Below are 24,382 nucleotides of genomic sequence, written 5' to 3'. Positions count from 1 at the left end.
CTGATTTGGATCACTTAAAGACATTTTTATCCAAGAAAAGATCTTTTAGGGTAAATTAAGGTAATTCAAAACTTGCTCCAATTGGAAATTTTTCGCTACTCTAAATGGAAACGTCATTGTTTTCACGATAAATACAGTACTAAATTATTATATTTATATATTTTCTATACCACAGTTTCATTATTTAGTTAATTTTGCTCCAAATAAAGCGAAAATCCATTCATATTCACAAATTTTAATTTCTTAATTTCTCAGAAAAATTAAAAGTGTACCTTTTCACCATTGAATTTTTCATAGATCGACCATGTTTTCCAATGAAAACCACAATAAATTGACTGTTGTTTATTCGTTTTGTTTAACATTTATGTCATATTTCTGGCTAATTTTAGTTAAATTAAGTGCTATTTTTTTTTGTTAACGGTACGTGAAGTTTTCAAATGAAATAATTACTTATTTCGTGAACAAAAGGGTTTTTCTGAAGTGTCTGCAAATGCTTCAATAGGAAACCCCGGAAATATGATTTTTCGGAGAGATTTTCTTATTGTTTCAGATGGGAAAGGAGAAAAGACCAGGAATAAGAACAAATCCTGCACTCAAGAGCAACTCAACAAGGTTTTGGAAGCCTTTCGTCACCGTTTCACTTACACTGTTTGTCTCCAATTAGAAACTTTCCCTTGTCTCTATTTGAATTAATATGTTTCCAATGGAAGCATTTTACACTCGCGTATTTTTCTTGTATATATATCTAAAGAATTTTCACTAAACAGTAACATTCTAGAAGAGTCAAGGAACAAATTTATGTAATTCTCTTCAGAAAAAATATGAACTTAATGTGTTGAATCTTCTGTTAAAGTTAAAGCGTCTGGAAATGGTTTTGAATAAGGGCATTTACCCTACTGGCTTGATTGAAAATTCTTTTGCTGAATCTTATGAGAAAAAAAACCCAAAATTATTCAATTTAAAAAATGGATTTATAGCACATTTTTTTAAAGAACACTACACAAAACTTAAAAACTTCAAATGAATTTCTTTGGAGTGCTTGGGGAAGCCTTTAATCAACTTTTCTCAAAAAAGCTAGAATGTCGTCTTAGTTTGTCGTCTTAGATTGTCGACTTTTAAGGAGCTTCCCAAGCTTTCCACATCTGCCTAAAATAATCAAAATTGGTTTAGCATTAAATTTTTGTAGAATATTTTATAGCTTTTTAAGAACATTTTTTATTTCAGAACATTTGAGCCTTTTCACGATATTTTCCATACATTTCTTTTATTAAGTTCCCGGAATTTTATCCAAGAAAAAGTCTTCTTGATGTCTTTAGAAAGCTTTTCATCTTTTAAAATCCATCAGGTTAATCAAGATTTTATAACTTTTATTTTCTGCCAAAATTCACATAGAAAAACTCATTTACAAACAATTTGAGATGGAAATGGGTTTATGGAGAATTTTTAATTGAAAATTTAAAGAAAACTCTCCAAAGAAAGTTTTAAAGGGCAAGTGAAAATTTCCCTAATGTCTTTTCCTTAAAAAAAAAACTCTGGGAAACTCAAGAAAAAAATTTATTAGATATCCAAAGTATCAATAATCATTATAATCGAATTAAAATAGGATTTATGCCGTTGTCACAAACAAAGTGTAAAGTCCTTTTGGTCTAAAAAAAAATAAATTTGGGAGAATATTCACAAGCTTAAACGCAATTTCCTTTATAAGAAAAGTTACTCATGAGAAAAGTCCTTCAGCTGGAAATAGAATTTTCTTATGAAACTTTGTATAAATTGGAGCAGTAAAAATATTTCATAAAATTATTCGTAAATCTTTGTGAATTCCCATTAAGGATTTACGAAATGTGCACTTAAAACTTCGTTAAAATTTGTTTTTTTTTTTCACAAACATTTTTCGTAACATGATCACTTAGCGAGCATTTTTTGTTCTTTTACAAGCATTTGTTCGTAAACACACACAATAGTGTTTGTAAAATTTTGTCATTTGTGTGTAAAGTTTGCAGGGCAAATAAAACTGTTCGTACAAATGTTTGTAAAAGAAGAAAAAATGCGTGTCAAGTGATCATGCCATGAACATTCTTTGTGAAAAAAGTACAAAACTTTTATTAATTTTTAAGTGATTTATACGATTTACGAGCATTCGTAATTCGTAAGTTCTCAGTGGGAATTCACAAACATTAACGAACAATTTTACGAAATATTTTAACTGCTCGAACTCCACGAGAGAGCAATTTTCACAATCCACTTTTTTTTTAATTTCTCATCATCCTGGCTACCAAACGATAAGAGATATCAACTTCTGGTCTTCGATGACCCCCACAAGTCAACATGCGAACCAACTTATCCAAATCACCCTCCACCCCTTCCATCCCCTCCAAAAACATGATTTTCGACTTATTTTAAAATTGGCCTTGGCGATTTTGTGCATTTTTGGAAATGTTTGGGAGGTAGTTCAGCTGAACATTTCGTCCTTAGACACTTATCACCGGAAAAATCGCGATCAATCATTCTGGAGGGCCTAATTATCAACGGATTTGGACAAATTTAGACATTTTCTAAATATCTTTTAATTCTGAACCCGACTGCATCGGTCACAATCGGTGATGGATCAGGAAAGTTACGGCAATAGCTCTATATTGAAAACACTGTTTTTCGCGTTTTTTCAGTCTTTTGACCCATATAAAATTCAAACGGTAAGAGATATCAACTTCCGGTCTTCGATGACCCCTCCTCAAATTACATTATCTCGAATCTAATCTCTTTGTTTTTCCCTATCGTCCTAAAATACGTCAAAAATAAGTTTTTTTTTAACTTTTCTCAAAATTGGCCCTGGCAATTTCGTTTATTTTTGGAAATGTTTCAAAGGTAGTCCAACCGAATCCTTTCGGACCCTTCATAAGTTGACCCTGAGAACAAAGATTTGATCTTATTTTACCTCCTGTTCTTCTAGAAACACGTTTCTTAGAATACGATAGAAGAATTGATGTTAAAATATTTAGGATGTAACAGAGAGATAACTTCCTTCCAGATGCATCTGGGGTGTTCATTCTTTCAGAGATCAATCACAAATTTCTTTGCTTAAGCTTTCGTTGTGGCCTTCAGGATCTCTCATATTTTAATCAAATTATTGCAAAGGGATATCTTTAAATAGCTCGCTGACTTTGTGAGCAATTTATGAATGGGGTTCAAATATGTTAGACCAGAGAACGTTTTTGTATCTTTGCCGAAATCCGTCAAACTCGTTACAGATATAGGGTGGAGTAACCACTTATCGCCATGTTTAGGAAAAAGAGGGATTTATTTTATTACAACTTTTGAACCCTTATTACAAGATAACTCAAATTAAACATAAAGTTACTTAGATGTATTAGCTCTAGATACGTAAAAATAATAGTTCTATTTACAATTTAGCGCTGAACTACTTAAAAGACTGATTTTTATTAACAATGCAAAAATAACTACTTCGTCGCCACTTTTTACCACTTTTCGCCAGTTTTGTAACCACTTCTCGCCACCCTCTTGGAAACATCCAAACTCGAAAATTTTAGGCAATGTTATAAAAAGAATGCATTCAGCATTTCTTTTTCCTCATGAACAGCTTATTATTACCCACTTTAAATGATTTTTCTTCACTTTTATTTGAGAAATCAAATTATAGGTCTATTGTAAAAAGTAAACAATGCAGATTTGACAACTGAGAATCAACGAAGTGAAGTTAGCGTCGCCTATTAAAAAGACATGGCGACAGGTGGTAACATCAACTGCACAATATTACCACTTTTCGCCATGCCTCATTGTTATATAAAAATAATGTAAAATGAAATATTAATTAACTAAATACAAATTTTATGTATTCCACAAGTGTAATTAAATATTCAATAGACAAATGTTTTATTCAAAAAGGTATATTTTGCTTGACGAAAATTTGATGACATTTAGTATATTTGGTAAGAAATATTGGATTTGATGCACTTGCTTAAAATATTGCTCTTAAAAATGCTTAAAATCGTAAATTCAAAACGAATAATTAATATGTTTCGACTCTATACGTAGCAGCAGTAAAAATACAAAGAACTTTGCGGCTCATTTATTTCACAAATCGCGAAAAATAGCGATTTCAATATAAGTGACGAAAAGTGGGGCACAGGCGAAAAGTGGTGATTCCACTCTAGACCAAAAAAACAGAATTCCCTCAAAGAACAGTTCCTAAGGGATTTTTTTCTAGTAAAGGATTTATTTAATTCCATTTTCAATAAGCTTAAATTCATAGGGATTAAGGAAACTTGGGGTACCACTGTTCATGGGGTAGCACCGAACACTGATTTTTGTGTCTAAAGTACTTGAATTTAGACGATTATTTCTTCAGCGAACAAGCAGGTATCGTTCTCTAAAGTATAATATCTAATTGAAAGATCGCAGTGTTCGGTGCTACCCCATATTCGGTGATGCCCCAGTTCCCTTTAGATCTAAATTTTTTTTGTGATTCTACGAGAAAACTCTTGTTTTTTTGTGTTTGAAAAACTTTTCTTTATGGTATAATACAATCCTTCAAAAATATAAGGGAGACTGGGGCAAAAAGTCACAAAACGGATATTTTATTTTATTACAAGCTACTCGATCGCTTCAAAAATTTCTAATTAGCGCAGTTTTATAGAAAATTTACCGCTCTGCAACTTTGTGAAAGTAATTTTCCTCTATTTTGTAAGGAAATACATTTATCGAGCCAATTTGTAAAAGGTAATTTTGTGACTATTCTTAAAAATGCTGGGGCAAATAGTACCAGGCATTGGTTATTATCATATTTTGATTCGCTTCACTACGGGCTTCCGTAAATTTGAAAAAATACCAAGAGAACATATTTTCATAGAAAATTTATTCATCTAGGGTAAATGTCCTAATTCAAAACCATTTCCAGACGCCTTAACTTTGACAGAAGATTCAACTCATTAAATTCATATTATTTCTGAAGAAAATTACATAAATTTGCTCCTTGACTCTTCTAGAATGCAACTGTTTCGTGAAAATTCTTTAGATACAATTTGAAAACTTCTTAAATACAAGAAAAATACGCGAGCGTAAAATGCTGCTATTGAAAACATATTAATCCAAATGGAGACAAGGGAATTTTTCTAATTGGAGACAAAGAGTGTAAGTGAAACCGCGACTATAGGCTTCCAAAACCCTGTTGAGTTGCTACTGAGTGCAGGATTTGTTCTTATTCCTGGTCTTTTTTCCTTTCTCGTCTAAAACAATAAGAAAATCTCTCCAAAAAATCATATTTCCGGTGTTTCCTATTGAAGCATTTGCAGACACTTCAGAAATATCTTTTTTGTTCACTAAATAGGTAATTATTGCATTTGAAAACTTCACGTACCGTTAACAATAAAGATTACCACTTAATTTAACTAAAATTATCCAGAAATATGACATAAATGTTAAACAAAACGAATAAACAACAGTCAATTTATTGTGTTTTTCTTTGGAAAACATGGTCGATCGATGAAAAATTCAATGGTGAATAGATACACTTTTAATTTTTCTCCGAAATTAACAAATTAAAATTTGTGAATATGAATGGATTTTCGCTTTATTTGAAGCGAAATTAACTAAATAATGAAACTGTGGTATAGAAAATATATAAATATAATAATTTAGTACTGTATTTATCATGAAAACAGTGATGTTTCCATTTGGAATAGCGACAAATTTCCAATTGGAGCAGGTTTTGAATTAGCTTAATTTACCCTACAGCTTTGTAAAACACCGTTTTCTCTGCGAGAAAAGTGAGAAAATGAGAAAAGCGCTTTTCAAGCTATTTTAGAAAAAAAAACACACAAAAGACTGCAAATCGTTTGACCAATGCAAACAACAAGCGGCGAGACATGATAATGACGTTTCTTTTCTCCGTGAGACATCAGAAATTGCTTCGCTTTTTTGTTACTTTTTGCTCTATACCTTTTGTTACTTTTTACCCCAAGTGGCCATTTTTAATAAAAGGATTTGTGGAGAAAAGAACTTTTGTGAAATTCTAAAATAGATAGCGGATTCGTATTCAAAGAATCCAAATTATTTAGAAAATATTCACCGGTGCATCAATTTTGGAAAATAAGTATAGGTAATAATTGTTATCTTCTGCAAGGAAAATATTTCAAAAATAGGGCTAAAAATTTCGATATTTTTTATTTTCTAAATTTCTTGTTCGAATTCTAAGAAACTAACGACATTGAAGAAGGTCTATGGAGGCTATCTATAGAAAAAAAAATTTGAGCTGCTATCTTTTTTACCTTGGAAGATATTGAATTTTTCGATTTGTGACTTTTTGCCCCAGTCTCCCCTACTTTTTTAACTATTAGCTGATATCATTTTTTTACCACCCTCCCCCCTTTGCTACGCCCTTGTTCTAAGATGTTGAATTTTTAAATTTCAGATTAAGACCAAACTCAGCACTCCAGACTACAAAAAGTTCGTGCTTTGTGTGAATGACTACAATCTGCAAGGTAATGTAGAAAAATTCTATGCGACCCTCCATTCCCTCTTTGGAACACCCAGAAATCACTACATTTTGCGTGGCATGAAGCGCTTCACAAAACAGCCTCACAGGGATACCTTTGAGAATTTACTGAGTCGTTTGTAGAAGAATAATTTCCATTAAATTTATTGGTATATTTTTAATACATAAATTCACACGAGAAAATAAAACACAAATACACATTTTATTTCACTTGGCGCAAAAGGCGCCATTGATAGAAGTCATCTAAAGAAGTTATACAGTGAATTTTGCTATCATCTCCTGGTAGAACTCCCCGTAAACGGCGTAGTTGTATGCTATGAGAGATTTAAAGGAATTACTGATGGCTTCCAGTTCTGTTGCGAACTCTTCGAAGCCCGGTGGGGTTGGTGGGAGGCTTTTACTGTACAGACACATCCTCAAGTACGTTGTCAGTCGCTTCCAGATCAATTTACGCACAAGAGAATCCTTCTTGGCTGCCTGGAGAATTTGATTTTTGAGAGCATCTTCATTGTCTTTGTCAAATTGAACCTTTTGCTGCTTCTCAATCACCCCCTTCATGTGCACCCAAACATTCTCCATTAAATCATTCAGATGAGCTTCATTCTGCACCTCCTGCAGCAGAATCTCCACTTCCCGCGCAAATGCACTCTTCATATTGGGATTCTGGGCAAATAATGGAACTCCTGAGGCCAGAGCTAAAACCGTTGTGCAAGCATTTAGTCGATTTATGCGTTTCTGCAATGTCTCTATGCGATCCTTGTCCATTGCTAGCATTTCTGGAAATTCATTCTCAATGTTCCAGTCAGTTAGCTCTAAATACGCGTTCATAACTGTACTTTTCACTGGAGATGTTACTGTCTCACCATCAGATGGTGCAGCGGCAGCAAAGTGCCTCTTCAGCCAACTCTCAGTAGCCGGGAATCCAGCTGAAATAGCATAAAATGCATCATCTTCTTGGAAAACATTAACTTCTTAAAGAAAATTGTAAAGTAAAAGTGCACAGCCGAAGTTTATAAACTTCGAAGATCAATTTTAAAAGCCAAAGAAGACATTCGTCCCATTCACAGCCGGAATTTAATTCACCAAAAGTGTCTTGGATAAAAGTTAAATGGAATTCTATTGGCACAAAAAGACGTTGGTGTTCAAGGAATTCAAACTCAGTTCGAAATTTCAAATTAATTTTTCACAAGACAGGGAAATTTATGAAATATTATTCTAATAAGAAGTTGTTCTCAGTGATTATGATACTGATTGCTCAGACATTTCGATATTTGAACAGGACGGTCTTCGACTATCGCGTGTGGACGAAACGAGAAATAAAAATGTATCTTCCTCATGGCTTTCGAAACCGATCAACGAATACTATAAACTCCAGCTGTGAATGAAGCAATAATGGATTTCTATTGGTACAATATTTCGGAAATCCTCGATAGAATCAAACTCAATTTCGAGTTTTCCAACTAAATTTTCGCATGGGGTTCTGGGAAAATTTGCTTCCCAATAAAATGAGTAACTAACAGTCGAGACACTTGGAAATTCGAACAGGAAGTGCTTCAACCACAATGAGCCCAAACAGAAGTAGATTTTGATTCTCCAATAGTGTCTTGGATAAAAGGTAAATGGAACTATTTGCAAAAAAGTCGTTGAAATTCGAAGAATTCAAATTCAATTTCGAATTTTCATACTAAATTTTCGAACAAGGTGGGGAAAATGTATCAAATCACAATAAAAAGCTGGCAAAAGAGTTACTTTTAGCATGAATTTTTTAGTGACAAAACCCAAAAAATGTTACCTTGTTTTACGATATGTAGTAAAACCCATTCGAAATGCCTAAATTCCAAAGGCTCATTTTTTGGTTTTCATCTTATTTTGAATGAGTTTCTTCGTTGTTAAAAATCAAAACACTTCAATTTACAAAACGTAAACTTGACAAATATCATGCGTAACGTCAATTTAACGATTGTGGTTTTGACATAAAATTTTCCGTAAATTTTCATGATTTCTTTCAATTCTAAATAATGCCTTCTGCCTATGGTGGTAAATTTTCGTCAAAAAAGAGCACTTTGAAGCAAATATAGCAAATTTTGTTGAAATTGAGTATTTTAATGTGATGATATATGTGATTTATGTCAAAAAGAATCATTTTGACGTAAATTCCTTACAATGTGTAGAGAGCTTAAAATAAATCACCAAATTATTTCATTTTGTCGATTTTAACGAGAAGTTGTCTCAATATATAGAATTCTTAATGGCCTCTACACACCAGAGAAATCTATGTCCATATTTAATAGTTTTTCCAATACAAATGTAGGCAATTTCCTTCAATATGGACATAAATTTCTTTAGTATTGTTCTTGTCAACTCAGCGAACGACTGTATTTTGTTGAAAGTTTGTCAAAAGGATATTTTTCCATATAAAACGTAAGAAAATGTTTCGTCAAATTAGTAACCAACATCCTTTTGACAAAATTTTAACGAGGTATATTTTAAAAAGATATTTCTAATAAACATAATATGAAAAAAAAATCTGTTAAGTATAGACAATTGAAATTTGTTGAAATTTTGTCAAAAGGATGTTGTTTACCAATTTGACAAAACTTTTTCTTCCAATTTTTATGAAAAAAAAAACATTTATGAACAAAGCATGTGGCCTCTAATAGCTCAGTTGGTAGAGCACTCGTCTAGTTAACGAGAGGTCTCCAGTTCGATTCTGGGTGGAGGCAGGAATTTTTCCTATCTCCACATAGAAAAACTGGATGATTTGACAGTCGTCACTTGCTTTGATTGACGATTTCTCTGTACATAAATACAGTAGAGTCTCGCTATAGGCCATCGCTCTATAGTCCACAATTTATCGACCGTTGATTTCAAAACACTGATTTTAAGTTAGGTTATGTTTTTTAGTATGCGACATGCATATTTATTTTAATATTTTTGGCAAACTTTATTAAGTAGTTGTGATAATTGTGATCCACAATGAAGAGAGCAAAGACAAGTACCAAAATCGCAAAGAAAGTGGAAGCCGTCGAGCAATTTCAATACTAAAAATCGTTGATAATTTTAAAAAATTACATGGACTCCATGGACTATAGTGCGACCCAAGTGTCAAATTTGAAACCAAATATGGACTATAGCGAGACTCTACTGTACAATTAACATTGAAATAAAGTTCGTAAAATTCTCCCAAAAAAACATTCTTTTGACAAACTTTTCTTGTTATTTTGACAAAACTTTTTCCAGACTAGTGTGCAGAAGCCATAATATGCTCTACAATTTGTTAGAAATTGTCGTCAAAGTGGATTATTGTGCAATTAGAATTCACTTCAAATGGATCCAATTTGACGTAAAATTTTTATAAATACGTAGAGATCTTATAGCCTCTACACACTAGAGAAATTTATGTCCATATTGAAGAGTTTCCTAGGGAATTTGTTTCAATATGGACGTAAGTCACGTCAAAATGCTCCATTTTGAAGAAGAAAAAAAACATTGTTTTACAAATTACTTTTCACTTATCGGGATTATTTTTTTTAAGTGTTCTAAAATCTTTTTGCATCCACGAACATTTTTAAACATTGATTTATGAATTGAGTAAGCCGAAGCATAGACAAATCATCAATTTAAAAAGAAAATGTGCATTTTCCCCTCGAACACTTCTCACAATTAGAAAATAATCAATGCGTAACACAAACATCTCAATTGGGAGTATAATTAAAAGAGAAAATCGACAGAGCAATTTTTCTTTGAAAAAGAAGAAGAAGAGAAAAAAAAAACAAAGCGGAAAAGTGCATAAAAGTGAAATGTGAGAAAAAAATCCTTTGTGAAAGTGTCACACTTACCAGTGTAGTGTTTGAGATATTCCTTGAATTTGTGCTTCTCATATTCCACACTGTTGGCAATGACCTCGGCACGAGCTGACTCCAGGAAGCAATTAGCCACATCCAAACGCATCACTGTCAGAGCTTCCATTATGCCCCGGAATACTTCCACCACATCCTCAATTTCCCTCAACTTGGCAATCTGTTCATCTCGAACAGGTGCACAAGACTTTGCCATGATGTCAATCACAAAATTGGCATAAGCCCTAAAATCCAGAACACCCTGCTCAGCCTGCTGCCTAATCAAATTGGCGTCCAGCACCTCGGCAATTCGCTGTAGGATGCGCTTGTTGTTGTGAATGAAAATGTGATCAAAATAGTCCTTGATGTCTGTCAAGAGCTGAATAGCATGATCATAGCAGGGAGGATCACTTGACAATTGCTCTCGCAGAAGATTCCAGAAAGCCTTATGCACCATATCCTTAACACGACGTTCCAGGCTGTTCTGCGGAGGCTCAAATGGCTCCAATTTGAACTCTGGATTGATGGCAATTTCATGTGCTAACGTCATATTCTGAATGTTCTTCATGCAATCCATCACTTCGTTCATTGTCAGTACCTTTGGAGCACTTCCTGGTATTCCTGCAAACACAAAGCGTGCTTGTCTGCAAAGAGGAAGATAAAGACAATCACATTGATAGTTTTTTTCCCAAAGCTTAAGAGTTTGCGTGATTTCATTACTTGTCGGAACTTTCACTATCTGTCCTCTCCCTTGACATAGTCGATGATGCTCCGGGCGATGTGCTGAAGTTGTCACTACAGTTCCCATCGGATCCTGAGGAATCCATCCTTTAGATAAAAGCGTTAGTAAATTTAGAGTAAAAAAAAATTAAGGGACACAATAAAAAATGACATATGATCCTAACCGGCTTATGTAAGTGAGATTCTTAACGTGAGCTAACTCGGAATGTATGTAAATTCGATTTAGAGCTGAAGTTGGGGGACGCCATTCAGTTATCTTGAATCAAATTCGTGAAATTATACAAATTTTGTATTTAAACCAAAATATCAAGAATTTGGATGGACTGACAGAAAAGTGTTATATGGGTGAAATGTAGACCAGAATGTTCTCTATAATTTCGCCATAGAACTTGATCTCATCTATTACTCAGAAGCCGAGATAATTGAGGTTGTTTCTGAACTCGTTTTTTCACTCAGTGCGCCACAAGTGTTCATTTGATGAACTTCAACTATATCAAGGAATTGTTGTAATTCGTGAGACTTTCCATTTAAAACCCTATTTTAAGTGTCTTGGTCGGGAAGAAGTAGTCAAATTGGCATCTGAGTGGTTTCAAAGCGTTATTATGGGAAAAGTCAATTTTTTTCACGCTTCAACGGAAAAATGGGAGAGATAGCGTAGACTGAGCAGAAAATTACGTATGGACGAAATGTAGACACAAATGTCCTCTACAATTATGTCGAAGCAATCATCAAAATCGGTTAAGCACGTGTCGAGATAATTGATGTTATGTGATATTGAAATTGGTTTTGCGACTGTGGCGCCCCTGGTGTTGCTCCTACGAAGTTCAAATGTTCTAGAAAGTTGTAGCACTTGGTGAGATCTTTCGTTTAGGCTTTCACTCATCAAGATCGGTCAAATAGAATCGGAGATATGATTTTTTGAATTTCGTGAACTTTGACCCCTTATATCTCCGGTTCTATTATAACCACAGCGAACCGACGCCACTTTTTGTAAACTTTATAGCCTAGTCTAAAACAGTCTTAAATTTGACTAACTTGTAAAAAGGAATTTTTGAGAAAAATGAGTTTAAATTTTGATTAAATTTGACGCTATCGCAGCGCCACTTGTGGTAACTCTTTGAAAGTGCTCATCCAAACGAAACCAAAAACCCAAAATTTGGCTCAAAATGTTAATTAGAACCGGAGATAGAGGCCGGTCAATATTCGAACTTTGACCTCTTATAGCTCGGATCAGGGGTTATGGATCGACTTAGGTATTTTTTGTTTGATAGGTATAATCAGCGGCTACAACATACTAAAATTTCAGCCTGATGCACAAAGGAATTTTTGAGTTATTTAACTTAAAAAATTTAAAAATTTTAATTTTAATAATAGCGCCCCTAGCGGTAGTTTTATGAACTTGCGATGTTAGAAGGGAAAGTGGCATTTCGAGAGGGCTTTCCAAAATGCTCTCGCTTATTAAATTCTGACAATTACAACCGGAATTATGGCCATTTTAAGAGTTTTTTTGGACCCTTATAGCACGGGTCAGGGGTGTCAGAGGACCTTAAGTTTGGTATTAATCTAAAGCCCTAAGGCCCAGCTATAACATACTAAAATTTGAGCCCGATCGATGCCATAGGGTCTGAGCTATTGAGAAAACAAAAAAGGGGGGTATTCAAAATGGCGGAAGGAGGGGTGGGGGTTAGGGGGTCAGTGCACCAAGTTGCAATTTTCATACGATATATAACCTTTGCCGAAAACCGCAAGTCGATATCTCTTTTAGTTTAGGAGCTATTAAGCTCCAAAGATTTTTTAAGCTAAGCAACTTTAAATAAGCTAAGCAATTTTAAAAAATTACGTGGACTAGTGCGACCCAAGTGTCAAATCTGGAACCAAATATGGCCTATAGCGAGGCTCTACTGTATTTCGATCGGCTTTTAAAGGTTGATTCACATACTTCCGAATCCTTTTTAAAGTGTCAAATTTCTTTAAGCTTTTGAAATAAAATGCATCAAACTTCACAATAAGGAACCTCAATTGGAAATGTCAAACACATTTAAACTTTTTTTTTAATTTTAAAGTTGTTCAGGATATGTGTAAAACTTTAATTTCTAAAAATTTTCAGGTAAGATTGAAACAGATAACGTCAAGCCTTTAACCATAAAAAAATTTAAAAAGTTTCATATTTTTTGCACTCTTCTTCTTCTTTTAAACATCAAAACAAATTAAATTTAGTTCAATCTAATTTTATGTCCGAAAGAGTGGAATAGACGTGCGAATCTCTTGAGAAAGAAAGGGACTCGAATTTTGATTTCATGAAATTTTACTGAGATATTACTGGGTCGAATGAGCACCTCTTTGACAGGGAACCCTTATTGACACTTTTGTCAAAATGTTGAAATTTATTAAATGTATCTAATATAGCGTTTTTTAAATTAATTTACGTTTTTCAATAAGGATAAGTGTTCAAATTTCGTATTCCAAATGGCGGTACAGAGTAGTGTGTCAGTAGGTCCTGACAAGAGTTCTTAAAGTGTCAATAGGTGTTCCTTTCACCCTATTAAACTCTCTCAGCCTTAGAATAGAGAGGTATGTCCTGTTTATTTCACTGTGAAGTGTAAACATTCTAAAATTAGTAAAATTTCTAAATTATTCGTACATTAATTTAACAATTGCTGTGTAATATGTGAACTGCCTCAATATATTCTATAACTTTAGTGTCTTCGAGACGTAATTTACTAATTTAATTATTACAAAAAGAAAAATAGAATTTAGCATAAAGAAAAAAATGTTTAAATAAACATTATTGTTAGTTTACGTTACTAACATTTTCAATTGATTTATTACGAGTTATTCTCTTTGTCTGTAAATTTTATTTACAACGCCTGTCTATTGTTATTATTGTTCTTATTCCAAACTAAACAGGAAATTAGATTTTTTAGTGAGGATTTAATTGATTTTCAAAAGAAAACAACAATCACCTGGAGATAGAATCAGCTGGCATTTCTTCTAATTTTATCCACTTTTCCGCTGCAATTCTATCCTCAGTGAAATGCGGTAGGACAGTTGTCTATTTCTGAATTTGGGTTATTCTCACAAGCAAACAAGAAAAAAAAATTAGAGTATTACGAGTCTCGTGAGTTATTTAATTTGGCACCATGCCACATTTAGTTGTGAAAGTATGATGATTTTCCCCACGATCACTTTATTGTCTATTTTGTAATATTTTTCCAATTGTTTGTTTCACTGGAAATTTTATGTTTACTTTCTCTTTCACATTATCTTCCTCTCCTTAAAGAGACTCATTAATAACAACTTTTGAGAAGAAATATATAAATGTCTTGTGTATAAATAAAATGAAAAAAAGTAACTTAGATCACAGAGTAAACCAAAGTATAAAAAACACTAATTTGCAAGATTAAATCTCTGGTAGATGGAGAATATCAATCCGCCTTCTCCTGCGTTTCCGAAGCAACTAACATTTTTTGCAGACTTGAGAGCGGAAAAAGAGCTCTCTGTGGTATAAACTATTCACCATAATGATATAACTCACAGGGTCATTCGATGTGGAGGGGCAGTCTCGCGGGACTTTATTTCACGAAAAGCTTTATAACGAGAGCCATCAATAGTCTCGAGAAATTACTAATTTTTTTTTCAATATTTTGCAATATTTCACAATACAGTGCCTCCAGACGCGGTCGTGACTAAGTATAACTGCCTCCTAGAACAAAGAAGAGTTCTTGAAACGCACAAAAACTCGTCATTGGAAGAAATCCATTGAAGATTTCTTTCTTTCTCTCCCGACTTTTCTAAACGATCATCTTCTCTCAATAAGAGCTCATTTAATTAGGAAAATTATTCGCTTCTATTGTGTCTGCCAAGAAAATTATCTCTCATCTCAGAGTTGAACTATCTTCTAGTTTAAAGACGGAAAATCAAATTACTAATTGAAATAATCAACTTTAGATGAAAGAATAAAACACTAAAGATCACTGACACTGAAAGTTCTCGAAGTTTTCATGACTCATTCCAATTTTAATATTAAAATTTTTGTATTGGAACTTTGGTATAGTCTTGATAATCTTTATAATATTGCATAGCATATTTTTAAGAATTTATTCGATTAAAAAAAATAACAGGATGTAATTATATAACTATTCATTTAAAGATTTAAATATAAAAAATATAGTTTGAATGCTTCTTTTGTCGATTCCATTTTTGTTCATCGACAGAAATTAAATTTTTACTCTAAAAACAATTCATCAAGTAGGGGAGACTAGGGCAAAATTTGTCAAAACGAAAATTTCAATATTCACTATTTTCTAAAATAAAAAAGACTCAGACTTGAAATTTTTATTATAGATAGCCTTCATGAACCTTCTTAAACTTACAAAGTTTCAACGGATTCGAGGAAGGATTTTGTAAAATAAAAAATAATGAAATTTTGAGCCCTATTTTTGGAATATTTGGCTTACAGAAAATATCAATACTGATTAGCTCAATTTAAGCACATTTCTCGTTAAGATAGAGAAAAATTATCTTCGACAAAGTTGTAGAGGAATAAATTTCCTATAAAAATATGTCTATTTGATATTTTTAACGTTTACGAGTGTAAAACGTCACAAATTATCCGAAGACTAACAAAATTTGCCCCAGCAATTTTGAGAATCTCCACAAAATCAACTTTTAGAAAATGATTCGAAAATCACATTTCTTTCGAAAAAGAGATAAATAGTCTTCTGCAATGTTGTAGAGCAGTAAATATCCTCATTTGCTCATTATAAAACATTTTGACAAGTTTTGCCCCAGTCTCCCCTAACCTAATTTTTAAGCTTGATTTGATCTAGAGAATTTTTAGATTTCCAATAAAAATCTACTTACTAGATGAATTTTTAACAACTTTGTTTCATTTGAGAGACGTTGAGAACAGTCATGTCAAAATTACGAAATATAGGAAAGATTCTTTTATTTCCGGCAAAGAGGATATTGGAAATTATGGTTATATAAGGTCTAACTCTAACCTATTTAAACTCTTTCCAAAGTATAGGGGACACCGGGGCAGTTTAGCCATGTATAGTATATCGATAGTGGGTGTTACAATTTTCCTTAAGCTGGATTCACATGATGAAAAGTTGCATAAAAAATTTTACTTGGTAGTTCTCAATTTAATTCCCAACTGTTCCCAATTTCAAATCAAATGCGCGCGCGACAAAAATCAGCTGTCAAATGAAGTGTGCAGTGAGTGAAACAATTTCTGCCTGAAAATCCACAAAAGTGCGAAAATTATAGAATATGGGCCAGAGGAAGTATTCTCAGTGCGCCCCCGGTGCCCCCGTGTGTGATATTTTGGTGAAAATTGCGTGCATAGTGCAGAAAGACTCGTGTTTTGAGAGTGTCAAGGTTTGACCATCAGTGGTTCTGGATGATGTTAAAGCATTCCGGAGGCATCAGGAACAGTAACAAAATACATAGGAGAACCACTCCAGCAACAGAAATATGCTACATGTCCTCAACAAGTCGACAATGAAGCATCCACAGTAGATCTTCAAGGGAACTTATTACCTCAAGCCGCATCCGGAAGAGAGTACCTGCGCCGCTGGCTGAACCTTAGGAGGACCACTTCCCAATTGTGGCAACAGGTAAGAAATGACGATCAATGTTTAGATAATCACGAATGTTGGAAATAACAGTTCAAGAGTAGTGTGGTAAAATCAACATTTTGAGCTTTCAAAAGTTAAGGGGCTACTCAATCAGAAAAAATAGTGCCCTTTTTCTGTAAAAAAATCAATTACATTAGAAAAATCGAAAAAAATCAGTTCTGAATTTAGAAGAATTACCTGAATGAATTTTGTGGTGGTGGGGCGGGGGGGTGGGTTATAACTAATAAAAATATCATATACATAAAAGATGAACGTGTTAAGTAGAAATATTATAAATCAATGAGTTCTCTCAAACGATTTCTATTTATTAGACAATAATGAATTATTTGGTATTATCAGCATATTTTCGATGTATAATATTTCCTAATTCGAGATTTAATCAGATTCTTCTACGCTAAACAGTCTCTAAAAACAAACCTATTATAAGATTACTTTTTTCTTTCTTTTTTATTGCAGAATAGCGGACTCACCAGGAATACGTGGAATACACAAAACAGATTTTTGGAGATCTTCTGACAAACAAACTTATTTTTCGGTAGACTACTCAAAGGAAATTCATCTGACATCATGCAACCAAATATGTCTTATTAAATGATGAGTTGAACCACAGACAACTCTACTATGTTACTACACATTTTAGAAATTTTGATATCTTATAGTAGTTCAAACAAATAAAATAAAAGTACGCTCAGGAATAATGAGATTTCATGTTCAAAAATTAAATGCGCTTTTTGTGAAGCTTTCGTACTCAATATTATCGAGGAGGAGCAATGGGGCGTCTTTGGGGTGTATAGGAGAATTACTTGCTATGATAGACCTTAAAACATATGTAAGATTTAAAGATTTACGTAGTTCTGTATTTGAGAAATTTGTTAAGAGCAAGTTTTTCAGGAAAAGGAAGGGCCTGGGAAAAAACTAAAATCGTTTATTCCTTTCACCCTTTGTTTTAGAGGCTACCCTCGCAGACAATTTTCCTAAACATCCCAAAGACACCTCATTGCTCCTTCTTGATACTATTGAATCCCGAAATATTGCAATTACTTTCTGAGCATCTTCGATGCACATGTATTATCTTTGTTTGCACTACTATGAGACATGGAAATTTCTACCTACTTCTTAGTAGGGTTATCCGTAATTAAATTTGTATTTCTCCGGTAGATTAAAAAAAGTCAAATTTTTAATTTTGGGATAATTTATATAAAAAATACCATTTTCGGTATTAATGCTACGAAGAATTTACTGTTCAACTTCTACTCTAACTCATCAGCTAACAAAAAAAAATATTTTTTTTTAAATATCAGTTTAATATATTCTGAGCAATCTTGTCCACTGCAAAGTAATTTTTTCACAACGGTCTCCAAAAACAAGTATCTATGGATGAATTTCATAATTTTTTAAATAAAAAATCAGTAATGTATTGTAGCTTAAATGTACTTTTATATTCTTAAAGGCCTGGAATAAATAAATTTGTTATTATGATGAAAAAAAAAACAAAGTTAATGTATGCTGTTTATTTTTGCTCTGCGTGACCCACGTAATCCCTCAAGCTCTAAGTCCCATCTATAACATACTAAAATTTGATCCCGATCCATTCCATACTATAGGGGTTGAACCATTGAGATAATGAAAATGGCGTCTTCAAAAATGTGGAAGGAAAGTGAAGAGTGAAAGAAGAATATTTCAAGTTCCAATTTTCACCCAATATGTAACCTTTGTGAACATTTTTTACACCGAATATAAATATTTTAAAACATTGGTTTTAAAACATGTGATTTTTCACTTCTATGATTTTGGGAAAAAATCACAAATGTGAAAAAGTTGGTATGTCAGGGGTGATTCTGATTTAAATTCCTGAATTGACCAAAATCTCGAAAGCCTAAGCCCTGTATGCTAAAATACAGAAAGCGTCAAAATCCTGGAAGCCAAAATTTGAAATGTTTCGTAAACCCGAATAATTCGAAATTCTGTGAAGCCAAAATTCCGAATGTAAAATCCAGAAAGCGCCAAAGTCATGTGTGCTAAAATCCAGAAAGCCAAAATCCTGAATGCTAAAACCCGAAAAGCACTAAATTTCTGGAAGCCAAAATTAGAAACCCTGAATGGACCAAAATCCTGAAAAGCCAAAATTTGATAAATTATTAATTTTACTTATTGAAATACAGGATTTTTTTTAGTATTCTGGGAAATTATCAGTTTTGTTTATTAGAACAAGGGAATGTTTCTGGTAACACAGAAAAAATATTTCGTAAAATGGTTCGTAAATGTTTGTGAATTGTGTTTATCGCAGCAAATGAAGAATAAGAGTAATCGTATGAATTCTATTATATACGCTCTGCACGACACTCGTTGCAATATTCAAGCAGTGGGGTAAGATGGCGTAATCCTGAATCGTGTCTATTTTGGAATTTTAAGATTTTCTCACTATTTCACATGATCAAAGAAAAATAAAACCACGAGGAAGTACATGATTTAACATTCGGTAGTACTTTCTATTCGGTAGTACTTTAGTCTATAACTGTTAGGAAATCTCGAAGTACTGAATCAAACATGATTTGAAATTCCCCATCTTACCCTAAGTTGAAGGAATTTGTCTTTTATTAGTACTAAACCATAATTTTGGTTGACTTTATGACAATTTAAAATAATTTCTTACTATTATTTAGATTATTTATTGCACTTGAGCCATAACCAAGGGTTGCATATTACAAATTACGCTATTTAATTGGTTTCTTTTCAACTGAAAGTTGAATTCTGGAGCGATTATTAATTCAAAGTTCAACTACTTTATCTTAACTAACTAGTGAACACAGGTAGGTAAAAAGACAGCGTATTCAGTATATTGTGTTCGCTGGGTAGTAAAATAGAGAAGAGAATAGAAAAATCGTATTTTTTGCACAATGACATATATTTTTATTAAGACAATTCACAAAAAAATAATACATAAAAAAATATAAATAAAAAAATACAAATTTATTTTATTTTTTTGTTTAAAAATCCATCGTTCAAGTACAAATTGAACTCTTCTGGTAATAAGAAGTGTATTGATGTCAGATGAATTTCCTTTGAGTAGTCCACCGAAAAATAAGTTTGTTTGTCAGAAGGTCTCCAAAAATCTGTTTTGTGTATTCCACGTATTCCTGGTGAGTCCGCTATTCTGCAATAAAAAAGAAAGAAAAAAGTAATCTTATAATAGGTTTGTTTTTAGAGACTGTTTAGCATAGAGGAATCTGATTAAATGTCGAATTAGGAAATATTATACATCGAAAATATGCTGATAATACCAAATAATTCATTATTGTCTAATAAATAGAAATCGTTTGAGAGAACTCATTGATTTATAATATTTCTACTTAACACGTTCATCTTTTATGTATATGATATTTTTATTAGTTATAACCCACCCCCCCCCCGCCCCACCACCACAAAATTCATTCAGGTAATTCTTCTAAATTCAGAACTGATTTTTTCCGATTTTTCTAATGTAATTGATTTTTTTACAGAAAAAGGGCACTATTTTTTCTGATTGAGTAGCCCCTTAACTTTTGAAAGCTCAAAATGTTGATTTTACCACACTACTCTTGAACTGTTATTTCCAACATTCGTGATTATCTAAACATTGATCGTCATTTCTTACCTGTTGCCACAATTGGGAAGTGGTCCTCCTAAGGTTCAGCCAGCGGCGCAGGTACTCTCTTCCGGATGCGGCTTGAGGTAATAAGTTCCCTTGAAGATCTACTGTGGATGCTTCATTGTCGACTTGTTGAGGACATGTAGCATATTTCTGTTGCTGGAGTGGTTCTCCTATGTATTTTGTTACTGTTCCTGATGCCTCCGGAATGCTTTAACATCATCCAGAACCACTGATGGTCAAACCTTGACACTCTCAAAACACGAGTCTTTCTGCACTATGCACGCAATTTTCACCAAAATATCACACACGGGGGCACCGGGGGCGCACTGAGAATACTTCCTCTGGCCCATATTCTATAATTTTCGCACTTTTGTGGATTTTCAGGCAGAAATTGTTTCACTCACTGCACACTTCATTTGACAGCTGATTTTTGTCGCGCGCGCATTTGATTTGAAATTGGGAACAGTTGGAAATTAAATTGAGAAATAAAATCATGCTTATGAAAAAGTTCTATGCAAAAGTGCATAAGTCTCAGCCAATCAGATTGCTCCATTTTGGTTTATGTATTTTTTCTTATGCACTTTTTCATCATGTGAATGAGCCCTAGAAAGAATATTAAGCAAACTACTATTCATTCAGAGTAATTAACGTCCTTCTTATTCATTTACATGTTTATCAGTCTAAGTGAAAACATGTTTTTCACAAATTTAAGCCAAACAAAAATATCATTTTCTGGCTAATTCTGCCCCGGTCTCCCCTAATTTATATTTTGCGAAATGCGCGAAATCGTGACTTAAACGCTATACATGGGGTCCCAGGATTATGTATATGACGGGAATGTTTACTTGCCGTAGGTTAGCTAATTTGTGAAAAAATGTTTGAAATACTCCTAAAATAAATATTTTTATGCAGTAAAATTGAAATTGACTTCTTATGAACTGGTAGCGCTGAAAATAGAGGGCGAAAAATTGGCGCCAAAAAAGTTTTGTATCGCGGCGTTCCTGTTGTATATTCGATAGAAATCTCCTGCGTGTATGCAAATTATCTGGGCGCAAAATGCCATTTTGCGCTGTTTTCTTTGGTCCCAAAAATATGCATAATCCCGGGATCTCGTGTAGGTCAAAAGGGTCAAAAGTATACTTCCAGATAATTTATCATTTACCGGTTCACAACACAAGTGATTTATTGAACAGATTGATTCACCTAAAAGATCGACTAAGATAACATCATAGGAGTATAGTACATTTTTCTGCAAAAAAATAATTAAATGTTATGAATCTATTTATTACCGGTTCTTATATAAATGGAACTGATTCAGTCTTATCGGAAATTCCCAGACCTTTCCAATTAGTCTATACATGGCCCCATTCGACTAATGAATGCGCTTTCGAGAGCCTTTTTAACCTTTGACCTTGAGAAATAGTTATTAGGAATGATTCAATGGTATTTTTGTATAAGGACGAAATGTCCGCCTAAGTAATCTCTAAAACATCCAAAACTGAAAAAAAATTGCACGGCGCCTTTTCGAGCAATGCCAAAAAACACGGTTTTTGGGGGAAGGGGAGAGGTGGGAGACAAATGAGGGACACGTTAATGATCCTTGAGTCGACTTTTTGTGAGGTGGGGTCCCCGAAAGGATCCAAATCATTATCTTTAACCGTTTGGGCTCTAGTCTAATATAATCTTGAAAAAAACTACAGTAGACTATCTCTCTCAATTGGGCATTTGGGGCAAAATGTCATCCGGTTTATCGATAGATGTGGGCATCAAAGTCATTGTAAATTCTACAAAAAGCGCTCAATTATAAAGAATCACGATAAAATAGGAAGAACTACAGCGAATTTGATTGAATTAGCTTCATAATTAAATGTGAAAATTGTCAACAAAATTTTTCGCCCGATTGAAAAAGAGCCGATTGGGCGAGAGTCTACTGTAATTCGATTTTTTTGAATTTAGGATATATTTTAACGTATATTTTCACCGATTCGTAATCGGTATCTCTAGATCAAAGGATAAACAATTCTAGAAAGAGAGATTTTCTACCCATTGGCGCAAGCTTACATTCAAATTAATTATTGGGAAGGTTTTGGGAAGGCTTGAAATCCGGATAAATCTGTGTCTGCTCGGTCTATTCCAAGGGGCCACAAACAAGTAATTGGTCGATAATTAGAATTTTACCGGAAATTCAGTTGTTACTCTAAACAAGGGGTGAATAAGTGGCTCTCAGAGTGAACCGTGAGCGGTAACCGGCACAATTTGGCCAAAAATCGGCAAAAATTGATATGAGATCATCAGATCGGCATCATTTTTGGAAAAATGACAGATCGGCAGTTTATTGAACCGTGAGCGGCACAATTATCTACCCCTTGACTCCAAAGACTTCGCGATTTTCTGAGTGATTCATAAATCGGTTATGAATCGGTAAAAATGAAAAATATTTCTAGTGACAAGAAAACTATGAAATGCAAGTACAGTAGACTCTCGCAAATTCGGCTCTTTTAAGATCGGGCTACTTTTTAATTCGGGCAGCGGTTGCATTTGAAAAAAGTGTGTTGTCATTTTTCAAGTTTGATTATGATTATCAAATGAATCAAATATGCTCAAATTTGGTATGGTTTGTCTTAGTTTTGATGTGATTTTGCATTATTGAGGGATTTTCATGCAATTTACGTTATATAAGAGTGTGTAAACTCAATATCTATATCAGAGGTGTTCAAGAAACCGTTGAAACCGAATTAACGTCAAAATAAGTTTGTTATAGTAGCGTTTTGACCATTGACGTACATGTTTCATTTGACGTTAATTCGGTTTCAACGGTTTCTTGCACACCTCTGATCTATATGCATACATGAAAAAAAAATCGTTGCATTTCAAAAACTTTGTCGCCCGAATTTCTGTCTAATTCGGCTGACATTTCGGTCCCATATGCCCTAATTTGAGAGAGTCTACTGTACAATGATTTTCCTATAAGATTTTTGGATCGATAAAGAAGTTTGTTAATAGAAATACGTAATGCTAAATTATATTTGGGTTCTACTGTCTGTCAGTTCGAGCAATCAGCGAGGCGGTAGTGCTTTTGCCACTTTTTCAAATCTGCATATAAACACCTAACATCTAAATCTTTAGGATTATCACAATTTAGTTTTTTTTCTAGTTTTTTACAATTGGATTTTTGATTTGTTTATTTTAATTGATAGGTTTTGTAAACAAAAAAAATGTAAAGACGACAAATTTGACATGACTTCCTCCCCTTCAATTCCTACCTATGTAAATTCTATTTGGTTTTGTCACCCAAATTGCGTTTTAAACAACTCCAAAGAGACAATCTGCCTCCGAGTCGATCAATGTTGTATGGAAAGTTTCCATAAAAGAGGGACGCAATGAGTTGCTCACGTAAATCAAATTCACCTGAACAAAGAAAAGTCATTGAGATGACCATTTTAGGCTGGAGCAAGTTCAAGAGAATCCCGAGATTCGCTCTTTATCTCCAGTGCAAGTCTGTATGTCCATTTCCTCAATTTATTCTTGTTTTTGCTTATTTTCTAGATTTTTCTCGAACAAAAAGAATAAACTTTTTTCTACTTACGCAATTTTCTGCGAGACCTCGAAACACCTTCAGAATTTCACTATCTTTTAAACTCGTTGTTTTATTTGCACTATACACTCTTTAAAAAGTGGTTTTACGAGACTTTTGCGAGATAATTTACATGGAATTTTGGCAAAAAGATTTTGCAAAATCACACAAAATATTTGGAAAACAGCTAAAACATAAACAAAGCGACCACTGAGTGAAATGTCAAAATCAGCTGCCTTTGTTTTGGGAGATTTCCTTGAAGTGATTCCCACAGTGTTTGCGAGAATTACTGAGAAATCAGTGGAATTAGAAGGATCAATCACTGGGACAGCACTAATGCATAGAGAAAGTATCACGCTACCGAATACGCTTCCTTTTTTATTGATTTTATTGAGCTAATTAAAATTATTCGCATTTTTTATATTCGACAATTTGAACGAAAATATT

The 24,382-nt window shown here is 33.5% G+C and overlaps 2 protein-coding genes across 3 annotated transcripts in view; one reads left to right on the top strand and one right to left on the bottom strand.

Moving 5' to 3' along the window:
* Nucleotides 1-6,696, top strand: part of LOC129805489 (regulator of telomere elongation helicase 1 homolog) — a 13,178-nt gene extending 6,482 nt beyond the window's left edge. Inside the window, exon 4 of the mRNA XM_055853441.1 lies at nucleotides 6,425-6,696. Within this exon, the coding sequence (XP_055709416.1) occupies nucleotides 6,425-6,631 (207 nt within the window). The 3' untranslated portion in view covers nucleotides 6,632-6,696. The remainder of the gene's footprint in view (nucleotides 1-6,424) is intronic.
* LOC129805501 (T-complex protein 11-like protein 1) lies at nucleotides 6,625-24,382 on the bottom strand. 2 transcript variants are annotated; one of them, XM_055853459.1, is made up of 4 exons: nucleotides 23,948-24,382; nucleotides 11,068-11,175; nucleotides 10,348-10,991; nucleotides 6,625-7,434 (listed from the first exon to the last, which is right to left on the bottom strand). In XM_055853459.1, exons 2-4 carry the CDS (start codon nucleotides 11,172-11,174, stop codon nucleotides 6,761-6,763), a joined length of 1,425 nt encoding a protein of 474 aa, XP_055709434.1. In that variant the 5' UTR covers nucleotide 11,175; nucleotides 23,948-24,382; the 3' UTR covers nucleotides 6,625-6,760. The 2 variants fall into 2 exon arrangements, with proteins under 2 accessions (XP_055709434.1, XP_055709433.1); XM_055853458.1 differs by lacking the exon at nucleotides 23,948-24,382 and adding an exon at nucleotides 14,052-14,664.

The sequence above is a fragment of the Phlebotomus papatasi genome, chromosome 3 (genome assembly GCF_024763615.1).
Source record: "Phlebotomus papatasi isolate M1 chromosome 3, Ppap_2.1, whole genome shotgun sequence".
Taxonomy (NCBI): Eukaryota; Metazoa; Arthropoda; class Insecta; order Diptera; family Psychodidae; genus Phlebotomus; species Phlebotomus papatasi.
Note: the sequence above shows the minus strand (reverse complement) of the source record. Positions and strands in the feature narration are given on the sequence as shown.

Excerpts from the sequence above, each read along its gene's own strand:
- LOC129805501 (XM_055853458.1), bottom strand. The coding sequence starts at position 14,074 with ATGCCAGCTGATTCTATCTCCAG. Across the intron at positions 11,176-14,051 it reads CCAGCTGATTCTATCTCCAG|GATGGATTCCTCAGGATCCG; the intron begins GTGATTGTTGTT and ends TTTTATCTAAAG. Across the intron at positions 10,992-11,067 it reads GATAGTGAAAGTTCCGACAA|ACAAGCACGCTTTGTGTTTG; the intron begins GTAATGAAATCA and ends TCCTCTTTGCAG.